Raw genomic sequence first — 12,448 nt, 5'->3', positions numbered from 1 at the left:
CCTTAGTGTATAGGGAGAGACTGTGGGATAATGTATAACTGGTGTGGATGGGTGTATAAATCATTTAAAAATTACCCAGTGACTTGGCCTTCACCTCAGTGGCTGTACCATCCAGTGCTGAAGCTCTAATCTCTGGAATAGAGCCTCTCAACCTTTCCATCTCCCAGCCTCTCCCTCCCATTTTGACATAGATCCTTGACAAGTGATAGGTGGATACAGGTGAGGGGATGGGGCAGGTGGGGGGGGGGGTTAATTCTCCAAAACAGCTCATTGTGGGAACATAAAACACAAAATGCTGGTGACTCAGTGCGTCAGGCAGCTTCTCTGGAGAATGTGGAGAGGTAGCGTTTAGGGTTGGACTTCTCCAGAGATGCTGCCTGACTCACTAAGTTCATCCAGCACTTTGTTTCTTTTTTAATAAATGAGCACCTGCAGTTCCTTGTGCCGAAGCTCATTGTGGACATTGGATTTTGTCTCTGCAACTGATGCGCTACAATGCTGAGAACTATATTCTGCACTCTGTCTCTTCACCTTTGCTCTACCCATTGTACTCGAGTCTGACTTGATTGTATTCATGTCCAGTATTATTTGCTCTCGTGCGGCACAGTGGCACAACGGTAGAGCTGCTGCCTCACAACGCCAGAGAACTGTGTTCGATCCTTGCTCTGGATCGAACCGGTGTTCAAACCGGTGCTGTCCGTATGGAGTTTGTATGTTCTCCCTGTGACTGCATGGGTTTTCTATGGGTGCTCGGTATCCTCCCACATTCCAAGACGTACAGGTTTGTAGGTTTATTGGCTTCTGCAAGTTATCCCAAGGATAGATGGTTGGTGTGGACTCGGTGGGCCGAAGGGCCTGTTTCCATGCTGTATCTCTAAACTCTCTAAACTCGTGCAACACAAAGCTTCTCACTGTACCTCGGTACATGTGACAATAATAAACCAAAAATCTAAAACCCAACTCCTTAATTGTTCTTAGTTATCGTGAATACTTTGTATGTAACCTAATCATATTTTGATCATAAAGTAATCTCTTAACATATTACATTAAAATTTGAGCTGTTTACCACTCTGAACACCACAGGTCACTTTGCCACCTTGAAGATGCCATACAAATACAATTCTGTGTTTCTTAGTGAGGTCCTGTCAACGATATTTTGTGTTGACTATTAATATTCTATAGAGTTGAACAGTTCTGTGATTCTTCCTGCCCTCTAGTGCCATACATGGTTCATTGCACCCTGTTGCTGGCAGCAATGTGTGAGATTAGATCATCTTTGTAGGGGATCTAAATTTACTCTCTCTATTTCACTTTTCACCTCAAATCACTAACTCTTGCTTGTCCAGGTCCATGATTTCAAAATACACTCCCAGTGTCCTCCCTCCTATATGGCAGTCTTATGCCATTAACTTGACATGTAACATGGAATGTAGAACAGTACAGTGTGTGTGGGAAGGAACTGCAGATGATGGTTTATACTTAAGAAAGACACAAAATGCTGGAGTAACTCAGTGGGTCAGGCAGCATCTCTGGAGAAAAAGAATAGACGATGTTTCGGGTCAGAACCCTTCTTCAGAGTCTGAAGAAGGGTTCTGACCTGAAAAGCCACCCATTTGTTTTCTCCAAAGATGCTGCCTAATCCGTTGAGTTACACCAGCATTTTGTGTCTATCTTTAAATCAGTACAGCGCAGGAACAGGCCCTACAGCCCATGGTCTGTGCCCAACATGCCAAATTCAACTCATCCCTTTTTCCTACATGTGATCCATATCCCTCCATTCCCTGCATATCCAGGTACCTATGTGAAAGCCTCTTAAACGGCACTATCATATCTGCGTCCACCACTATTCCCTGGCAGAGCGTTCCAGGCACCCACCACCTTCTTTACAAAACCTTGCCCCGCACATCTCCTTTAAACTTTGGCCCTCTCGCCTTAGGGCTCAGCCCTCTAGTCCTTAACATTTCCACAATTGGGAAAATATTCTGACTGGCTACCATTAACAATTCTCGTACCTGCGTGTAGATCGACGTGTAAAAGCTGGATGGGAGAATAACTCCATGGACGTTGGAAATGCTGAAGGGACTCAGTGGGTCAGGCAGCATCTGTGGAGGAACATGCACATTGTTCATTTGTCCATTCCCCTCCACGGATCTGCCTGTCCCACTGAGTAGATGTTTGGTTTTTGTTCATCATCAACTCCTTATAATAATTAGTCTGCACAATCTTTGTCCCACCCCATCTCTCTTTCCCACCTTTCTCCTCCCTACTACAATCAATCTCATGTAGGGACCCAACCTGAAACGCCATCTGTCTATTCCCTCCACAGACTTTGCCTGAGCTGCTGAGTTCCTCCAGCACTTTGTGCTTTGCCCAACCATCTAGCATCAGCAGTTCCTTTTGTCTCCTCTATAATCCAGCCTTCTTGAGATAAAGTTTAAGGCTTCATTAGTTTTGAGATACAGCACGGAAACAGGCCTTTAGGCCCATCAAGTCCACACTGACCATCGGTCACCCATACACTAGTTCTACGTTATCTCACTTTCACATCCTACACACTGGGGACAATTTACAGAGGCGCATTAACCTACAAACCTGCATGTGTTTAGGATGTGGAAAGAAACCATAGCACCCGGAGGAAACCCACGCGGTTGCAGGGAGAATGTGCAAACCCCACACATAGACAGCACCCAAGGTCAGGATTGAACCCAGGCCTCTGGCTCTGTGAGGCAGCAACTCTTCCTCTGCGCCACTGTGACGCCCTAGGTTAGACAGTGGACTTTGAATGTCAGGATGAGTTGTGCATGTTGTTCTTCCTGGAGTTGTAAGTCCAACTGGGCATAATATCTCGGGCATGGTGTGAAGAAGGGCTCAGGTAGGATGAAGGGCTGTGTTGTCATGTACACAGGGGCTCCAATGAGGTAGATGGCAGGTCAGAACCACACTCTAGGTGTTGATGAGAGAGGGGAGAAGAGGGAGTGAGACTGGTCCTCGATTATGCTGGTGGCCTTGGTGTCGCAGCGTGAAGTGCAGATGGAGTAAATGGAAGGGAGGTTGGTTGTGTGTGATGGTCTGGGCTGCATCCATCAATTCTTGGATGTAGTTGGGCTGAAGGGCCTGTTTTGACGCGCTATGATTCTGAGGCTCCGTGACATTGCTGTGACTCGCTCCCTCTCGCTCCAGATTCAGCAGCTCCACAGAACAGAGCAACTCGTCCAAACTCATGAGGCGGCACAAGCGGAGGCGGAGGAAACCTCGGATCCCTCGCATCGAACGGGTAGGTGCCCTCCTCGCCTCTGTCCCCGCCCCCATTACACCAGTGAATCTAAGCTGCACATCACAGGGTGAAGGCCGCTGGTGGAGGCACTCTGTGTTCCTGCCACTGGGTACTGAGAGTGGACGACCACTCCCGGGGCAGGGAGAGCACAGTTACATGTAGAGTTGCCTCAACACTGTCTTGTCGTACACTCTCCAGCCATGGACAGCATGGGTTCGAGAGAGTAGAGCCCCCTCTACATCAGATCATAAGTGAAAGGAGCAGAATTAGGCCATTCAGCCCATCGAGTCTACTCCACCATTCAAACATGATCCCTCTCAACCCCATTCTCCTGCCTTCTGCCCATAACCCCTGACACCCTTACTAATCAAGAATCTATCAATCTCCACCTTAAAACTACCCAATGACTTGGCCTCCACAGCCGTCTGTGACAACGAATTCCGCAGATTCACCACCCTCTGGCTAAAGCAATTCCTCCTCATCTCCTTTCTAAAGGTACGTCCTTTTATTCTGAGTCTGTGCCCTCTGATACCAGACTCTCCGACTAGTGGAAACCCACTCTAACCAGGCCTTTCATTATTCAATAAGTTCCAATGAGATCCCCCCATATCCTCCTAAACTCCAGCGAGTACAGGCCCAGTGCCATCAAATGCCCACCATATGTTAACCCAATTATTCCTGCGATCATTCTCGTAAACCTCCTCTGGACCCTCTGTAACGCCAGCACATCCTTCCTCAGATATGGCGCCCAAAACTGCTCACAATACTCAAAATGTGGTATGTCCATTCCCTTATAAAGCGTCATCTTTACATCCGTGTTTTTATATTCTGGTCCTTTGGAAATGAATGCTAACATTACATTTGCCTTCCTTACTACCGATTCAACCTGCAAATTAACCTTTTGCTAATCCTGAACTAGCACTCCCAAGTCCCTTTGCACCTTTCATGTCCCATTAACACACACTCAAGTCAGGAACAGCATCAGTCAGACACAGAGTGAAGTTCCCTCTGTATCTAACCCACGAGCATTGGATGGGACTATGCAAAGTACAGTTCTGGTTCAAATTTGATACCAATTCAAACATCTTTACTGAGTGTGTGAGGATTGGGACAGGTTTACTGGGCAACTAAGCTTCAGGCATCTACTAACCCTTGCTTGGCCCAGGCAGCGAGCGTGAAGATGCCTTGAAAGCTCTTGGTATCCATTGAGAAGCAGGCTAGGGAGTGAGAGTGGTTGGGTACAACAATGGGCAGGGGGAGATGTACAACTCCAGAAGGGGCATCTTCAAATTCTCCTTCAGTCCCTTTTTCTCTGGAACTTGAGATTGAGGGAGGTCGTAATAGAAGTATATCAAATCATGAAAGGCATAGACAGGGTAGACAGTCAGAACCTTTTATCCCCAAGGTGGAAATGTCCAACACTAGAGGGCATAGCTATAAGGTGAGAGGGGGAAAGTTTAATGAAGATGTGGGGCGTGTTCTTTTACATGGAACGCATTGCCAGGGTTGGAGGTTTTTTGATAGGGCACATGGATATGCGGGGATTGGAAGGATATGGATCACGTGCAGGCAGAAGAGATTAGTTTAATACGACATCCGGTTCGGCACAGACTTTGTGGGCCAAGGGGCCTGTTCCTGTGCTGCAGTGTTCTGTGTGACCAAAAGCTTATATAATTGGTTAGATTATAATGATGCTTCAAAAGAGGTGAGAGATAGCTATGTGTCGGAAGGAACTGCAGATGCTGGTTTAAACCGAAGATTGACACAAATAGCTGGAGTAACTGAGCTAGATTTGCAAAGGAAAACGCATAGTTTAAGAGACTTTTAGATAGGCACATAAATTTAGTTATGTAGGGAATGGATGGATATGGATCATGTGCAGATAGAGAAGATTAATTTAACTTGGCATCATGTTCGGCTCAAACATTGTGGGCCCGTTCCTGTTCTGTACTGTTCTATGTTCTGCGTTTATTCACCGTGATGGTTTGGAAACATTGTAAAGGAGCTGTGACTGGTCTCAGCAATGTTGATATATTGCTGTGCTCTCTTCTGTTCTCTTTCAGTCCTCCTCGTTCAGCAGTATCACAGACTCCACCATGTCTCTCAACATCATCACCGTCACTTTAAACATGGGTAAGTGTGCTGATCTTAGTGGGAGAACTGGGACGGCACAGAGGCTCAGTAGAGTCACTGCCTTACAGCTCCAAAGACCCGGGTTTGATCCCGACCATGCGCGCTGTCTGTGCAGAGTTTGTACATTATCATATCATATCATATATATACAGCCGGAAACAGGCCTTTTCGGCCCTCCAAGTCCGTGCCGCCCAGTGATCTCCATACATTAACACTATCCTACACCCACTAGGGACAATTTTTTTACATTTACCCAGCCAATTAACCTACATACCTGTACGTCTTTGGAGTGTGGGAGGAAACCGAAGATCTCGGAGAAAACCCACGCAGGTCACGGGGAGAACGTACAAACTCCTTACAAACTCCCTGTGACCCTGTTGGTTTTCTCTGAGTGCTCCGATTTCCTCCAGGTTTGTTGATTAATTGGCTTCTGTAATTTGTCTCTAGCGTGTATGATAGAGATAGTGTGAACGCGTGCTCATTGGTCGGTGTGGAGGTTAATTGGCTTTGGTAAGGATTGTAAATTATTCCTAGTGTGTAGGATGGTGCTTGTGCACAGGGATCGATGGTCGGCATGGACTCAGTGGGCAGAAGGGCCTGTTTCCATGATGTACCTCTAAATTAAACTTAACTGAACTGCTGATGGATGTGTGGTGGTGTTTATCAACTCATACCTGGAGTGAGGGACCCAAACATCATACCTGATGGAGAATACAAAAGGCAAAAGGGCACCAAGTGCTAGAGTAACTCAGTGGGTCAGGCAGCATCTCTGGAGAACATGGATGGGTGATGTTTTGGATTGGGTCCCTTCTTCAGACTGATTGTGGTGGGGGGGGGGGGGGGGGGGGGGGGGTGGAAAAGCTGGAATAGAGGAGGGGCAGGATGAAGTCTGGCAACTGATAAATGCAGACAGGTGAGGGGGGGTTTAGTTTAGAGGGCGACAAGATTAGCCATGATTGAATGGCGGCGTAGACTTGATGGGCCGAATAGCCTACTTCCACTCCTATTACTTATGACCTTATGACCTTATGACTATTTTCTATGTTTCTATATTGTGGATGATCAGCCATGATCACAATGAATGGTGGTGCTGGCTCGAAGGGCCAAATGGCCTCCTCCTCACCTATTTCCTATGTTTTCTATGTCTCTCCTTAACCCCTGACACCAATGCTAATCAAGATTCTGTCAATCTTTGCCCTAAACATATCCATTGACGGCTTCCACAGCCTATGGCAATGAATTCCACAAATTCACCAGCCTCTGACTAAAGAAATTCCTACTCTCTTTTCTAAAGGAACGTCCTTTTATTCTGAGGCTATCCCCCTCTGCTCCGAGACATCCCACTATGTTGGAATAAAAAAATAATTAGAAAATAGAATAGTGTGATAAAGTTGCTAATTTGTGATGCTTTAAAAGATGATGGACAAGTCTATGGAACTAAAGCCTATTTCGTTTAATAATGGTGTTGGAAAAAATCATGAAATCCTTAGTCGGTCTGTAATGGAATACTTTCTAAGTATTTTTTGGAAAAATTAAATAATGGTCATCTTGGGTTCTGAAAGGAGATTCTTCCTTGACTACCTCAAAGAGAAATGGAAAGGTTTATTCCTCCTTCTCCCCACTCCCATTGGGCTGAAGGTACAGAAGCTTGAAAGCATGCACCATCAGACTCGGGACATCAGACTCAGGAACAGCTTTATCCCCTCGGTTCTCAGGCTTCTGAATGGTCCTTCCATAACCTGTACGGTCCAATTCATCTCTACCCCATTGCAGACATTGGACTTTGTCCGTGGAACTGGTGCGTTACAATGCTGAGAACTATATTCTGCACTTTGTATCTCCCTCTTTGCTCTACCTATTGTACTCGAGTTTGACTTGATAGTATTTAGGTATAGTATTATTATATCATCTGATCTGTTATGATAGCATGCAAAACAAAGCTTTTCACTGTACTCATTACAAATTACAATAATAAACCTAAAACTAAACCTTCCAGATTAGGGTGGCGCGGTGGTAGAGCTGCTGCCTCACAGCACCAGAGAGCCGGGTCTAAACCTGACCTTGGATGCTGTCTGTGGGGAGTTTGTACGTTCTCCCTGTGACTGCGTGGATTTTCTCCAGGTGTTCCAGTTTCTTCCCACGTCCCAAAGATATGCAGGTTTGTAGGGTAATTGGTCTCAGTACATTTGTCCGTAGACTGTCGGATATTGAACTAGTGTAGCGTAGACTCAGTGGGCTGAAGGGCCTGTTTCCTCGCTGTATCTCTAAACTAAAATTGGGTTTTGTTTATTGTCATGTGCACCGAGGTACAGTGACAAGCCTTTGTTGCATGTTAACCAGTCAGCATGATTACAATACATGATTACAATCGGGCCGTCCACAGTGTACAGATACATGATAACGGGAATAACATGAATAATGTTTAGTACAAGATAAATTCTAGTAATGTCCGATCAAACATAGTCCGAGGGTCTCCAATGAGGTAGATAGTAGTTCGGGACTGCTCTCTAGTTCTCAAGTTGTTGGTAGGGTGGTCCAGTTGCCTGTTAACAGCAGGGAAGTAACTGTCCCTGAATCTAGAGATGTGCCTTTTCACACTTCTGTACCTCTTACCTGATGGGAGCGGGAAGACGAGGGAGTGGTCGGGGTGAGACTGTCCCTTGATTATGTTGATGACTTTGCCGAGATAGCATGAGTATATTGAGTCAATGAAAGGAAGGTTGATTTGTGTGATGTTCTGGGCTGCGTCCACAATTCTCTGCAATTTCTTGCAGTCTTGGGTGGAGTTGTTCCCAAACCATGTTGTGATGCATCCCCATAAAATGCTTTCTACGGCGATATGTTAGATCTTTGGATTTTCAAACGGTCATTGCTATTGGACAGCCAGTGGGCATCTGATGGTCAGGGCATGTGGAATCGGTGGAGAAGCAGCGATTTTGTCTGCGCTGTAATTTGATGTTTTATCTTTATCCCTTCAGAGAAATACAACTTCCTTGGAATCAGCATCGTGGGGCAGAGCAACGAGAGGGGTGACGGAGGGATCTACATCGGGTCAATCATGAAGGGGGGGGCTGTGGCTGCAGACGGCAGAATCGAACCTGGGGACATGTTGCTCCAGGTGAGTCCGTGCGGCACACTCCCTCACAACCAAACCCGGGTCTGAGGCAGCGTGCGGCCCACGTACTGTCAAAGTGATGTTATACCAGTCATAGCCACAGCCTTTTTCCCCTGCATTAGACTTTAGAGATACAGCTGGGAAACAGGCCATTCGGCCCCCAAGTCCATTCTGACCAGCGATCAGCCTGCATACTAACACTATCCGACACACTAGGGACAATTTTGCAATTTTTGCCTAAGTCAATTAACCTACAAATCTGCAGGTCCTTGGGGTGTGGGAGGAAACCGGAGTACCTGGGGAAAACCCACACGGTTACAGGAAGAACGTGGAAAATACGTACATGAAGCACCCGTAGTCTGGGTGGAATCCGGGTCTCTGGCACTGTAAGGCAGCAACTTTACCGCTGCGCCACCATGCTACCCCCTGCTGTATCTTTAAACTGAACTAAAAGTTGCTGAAGAACGGGGTCCCAATGCGAAACGTTGCCCATCCTTTCCCCCCAGAGATGCTGTCTGACCTGCCGAGTTACTCCAGCATTTAGTTTCATTCTTCTGTATATATCAGCATCTGCGGTTCCTTTCTACACCAAACCAAACCGGAATTTGGTGGGAATACGTAGGAATGGCTTTGATAAAATTACAGCTTGTGCCTATTCTCCTCTCTAATGATGAATAATTGTGGTCTTTTCCTGTCGCCCCAGGTTAACGACATAAACTTTGAGAACATGAGCAATGACGATGCAGTCCGGGTCCTGAGGGAGATTGTGCACAAGCCTGGGTAAGAATGATGCCCCTCAAGGTGATGCCACAGACCCAGCCACGTTTCAGACACGTACAGTGGGCAGCACATTTGCCCCTGAGTGGGGAGGTCAGAGGCTCAATTCCTGCATCATCCAGGCTGATGTGGAGAGCCTGAATGTTCTGCACTTGTAGAGGCAGACGGGACAGCAAACTAAACTAAAGGATCATGTAATACAATTCTGCAGAAGCACATGAACATTCTCCCTGATTTAACCTTCGAGCTTTATATTTATTCAAAAGGATGGAAAGTGCTCGAGTAACTCAGCGGGTCAGGTAGCATCTCCGGAGAAAAAGGATGGGTGACGTTTCGGGTCAGGACACGTCTTCAGACTCCTTTTCACCTCTGGCCTTTGGCCTCCTTTTCACTTCTCTTTCCATTTACTCCACCCGTCTGCAAATCACTCCTCCTCTCCTGTATCCACCTATCACTCGCCAGGCTTTGTCCCGCCCCCACCTCTCTTCCAGCTTTCTCCCCTCTGCTACAATCATTATGAGGAAAGGTCCAGACTCAAAACCTCACCTGTCCACATTCTCCCGAGATGCTGCCTGACCCCTGAGTTACTCCAGCACTTTGTGTCCTTTTGTGTATTAACCAGCATCTGCAGTTCCTTGTTTCTACTAGCTAATACTCAACAATCGACATTAATCAAAGTATTGTCTGACCATTCCTGATTTCGGGAGCTTTCTGTTCTCAAGTTTTCTGACTCAGTTCAATGTTACAAAATGCACTATTATAGAGTCACTCAGCGTGGAAATGGGCCCTTCGGCCTAACTTGCACATGACAACCTTTCATGCCTCATCGAAGCAAGTCCTATTTGCCCACATTTGGCCCAAATCCCTCTAAATCCTTCTAAGATCCAAGTATCTGCCTGCATGTCTTTTAAATTATGTTATAGTATCTATCCGAATTGCCTCCCCTAGAAGCTCGTTCCAGTACCCTGTGAGTGAAAAAGTTTCCACTCGGGTTCCTATCAACTCTTTCCCCTCTCACCTTAAACCTTTGTCCTCTGGTTCTTGATTTCCCTACTCTGGGTAATAGACTGTGCATTTTTCAATATGATTTTATACACCTCTATAAGGTCACCCCTCAGCCTCCTGTACTCCTAGGAATAAAGTCTTACCCTACCCAACCTCTCTCTCCCCATAGCTCAGGGCTTGGAGTCCTGGCAACATCTTCGTAAAGTATTCTCATGTGGGTTGTAAACCATTTTGAGATGTTTGGCAGTTCTAAAAGGTGCTATAAAAAGGACATTCTTCCAATTTTGGAGCAATCATTCAGGAAACAACAAGGGATTTGCTGGGCGTAAGCCAGGAACTGCTCAATAAGATTTATGTTGTTCATCTGTTTTTTTATTGCAGTCCTACAATCAGCATTCAGAGAGGCAGTTCAAAAATGGGCAGGTGCGGGCGGTCGGGGGGGGCAGAGAGGGAGATCTTGTGGGTTTGTTCCTGGGCCTGGCCAAGATGGCCATTCACAGGTCCAGGCAGCGAGCAGGCAAGGGTTGTGCCCAAGTCCCTCGTCCAGGCTTACGTCCATGCTCGCTCTCCAGGGACACGCAGTGTCCACGAGAACTCTGGAGACCGTTCGTAAATGCTGCTCGCTGTGGGCGGGGGGTCATGTGCGTCGTGGATAAGGATGACAATGTTGCGATTTTAATGACTGACTGATTGTCGTTTGCAAACTGCTGGGCAGTTTTGTTCTTTCCAGTACTCTGTAACTGTGTTTAATTGAATAGAATTCCTTTGTTAAGGGAAAAGAAGAGGGGCAGATGTTGAGATAATTTTGTTTTATTTTTCAATCTTGCTGCTGGAGTCTCGAATAATGTTTTTGTTTCATGCACTTGATGTGTTGCCGATCTGAGTCCCTCTCTGTTCTTTCTTCAGGCCCATCATGCTGACCGTTGCCAAATGTTGGGACCCAACCCCTCGTGCCTGCTTCACCCTCCCCAGAAGTAAGTTGTCACAGTAACCTCCCTATTGAAGGAGAAAAATCACATGAAACGAAAGCAAAGTTTATACATTTTCCTTTCCTCTGAGTGCTCCGGTTTCCTCCCGCATTCCAAACTCGTGTGGATTTGTAGGTTAATTGACCCTCTGTAAATTGCCCTTAGTGTGTAGGTAGTGGATGAGAAAGTGGGATAACACAGAACTGGTGTGTAAACGGGTGATCGACGGTCGGCGTGGGCTCACAGTGCCAGGTTCGATCCTGACCTCGGGTGCTGTCTGTGTGGAGTTTGCACATTCTCCATGGTTTGGGAACAGCTCCATCCAAGACGGCATGAAATTACAGAGAATTGTGGACTCAGCCCAAACCATCACACAAACCAACCTTCCTTCCATCTATTCGAACTAGGTGAACAGGTGATCAATGGTCAGTGTAGACTCGGTGGGCCAAAGGGCTCTATCTCTAAACTAAACTGGTTATGTAAACTTAATGGTGGGTATATTGAGCTGCCAGAGAAGGTGGTTGAGGCAGATACTATAAAAACATTTAAGTTTTGTTGGACAGGTACATGGATAGTATAGGTTTAGAGGGACATGGTCCAAACGCGGACAAATAAAACTAGCTTAGAAAGGACATCTTGATTGGCATGGACGAGTTGGGCCAAAGGGCCCGTTTCCGTGCTGCATAACTTTTGAGTCTACTAATCTGCAATTATACTCTCCATCCATCGGGTGGAGGTGCAGCAAGAAGGTGACACAAGGTTTCCTTGATAGTGGATGCAGAAATTCATAAAGGAAGCATACGTAACCTGCTAGAATATAGAGACTACTTGGTGCTTGGATTTTTTATTCCTTGCTCCGTTCTCTTGACTTGCTGTTTGCAAAGTCACAAGAGATGGTCTGGTATCTTTTTGAAAAGTCCCGTCAGCAACGGGAAAGCGTAAAACTACAGTTACCGAATGCAAATCTAAAATAAAAACCAAACATTTTGGAATCCTTGGCAGGTCACGTAGTATCCATAGAGAGAGAAACAATCAAGTTAAGTTTAGCTCTGTATGTCTCTTCTGCCCACTAAGATTCCAGCCTGCATGATCCCACAAAGTTTTTGTGGATTTTTGTCCCTCGTTCTCTTGGTTATGTTTAGCTGTCTACCATCAGGCATGATCACATTGAATGGC

At 46.2% G+C, this 12,448-nt stretch overlaps 1 protein-coding gene across 3 annotated transcripts in view; it reads left to right on the top strand.

The window, feature by feature from the left end:
- dvl3b (dishevelled segment polarity protein 3b) overlaps positions 1 to 12,448 on the top strand; it is a 79,583-nt gene that overhangs the window by 58,686 nt on the left and 8,449 nt on the right. For all 3 annotated transcript variants that reach the window (XM_078410541.1, XM_078410540.1, XM_078410542.1), the window contains 5 exons: positions 3,181 to 3,274; positions 5,338 to 5,407; positions 8,386 to 8,525; positions 9,226 to 9,302; positions 11,211 to 11,278. In XM_078410541.1, the coding sequence (XP_078266667.1) occupies positions 3,181 to 3,274; positions 5,338 to 5,407; positions 8,386 to 8,525; positions 9,226 to 9,302; positions 11,211 to 11,278 (449 nt within the window). The remainder of the gene's footprint in view (positions 1 to 3,180; positions 3,275 to 5,337; positions 5,408 to 8,385; positions 8,526 to 9,225; positions 9,303 to 11,210; positions 11,279 to 12,448) is intronic.

Source organism: Rhinoraja longicauda, chromosome 13 (genome assembly GCF_053455715.1).
Source record: "Rhinoraja longicauda isolate Sanriku21f chromosome 13, sRhiLon1.1, whole genome shotgun sequence".
NCBI classification, from domain to species: Eukaryota; Metazoa; Chordata; class Chondrichthyes; order Rajiformes; family Arhynchobatidae; genus Rhinoraja; species Rhinoraja longicauda.
The sequence above is the reverse complement of the archived record's forward strand: the minus strand, read 5'-3'. Positions and strand labels throughout refer to the sequence as shown.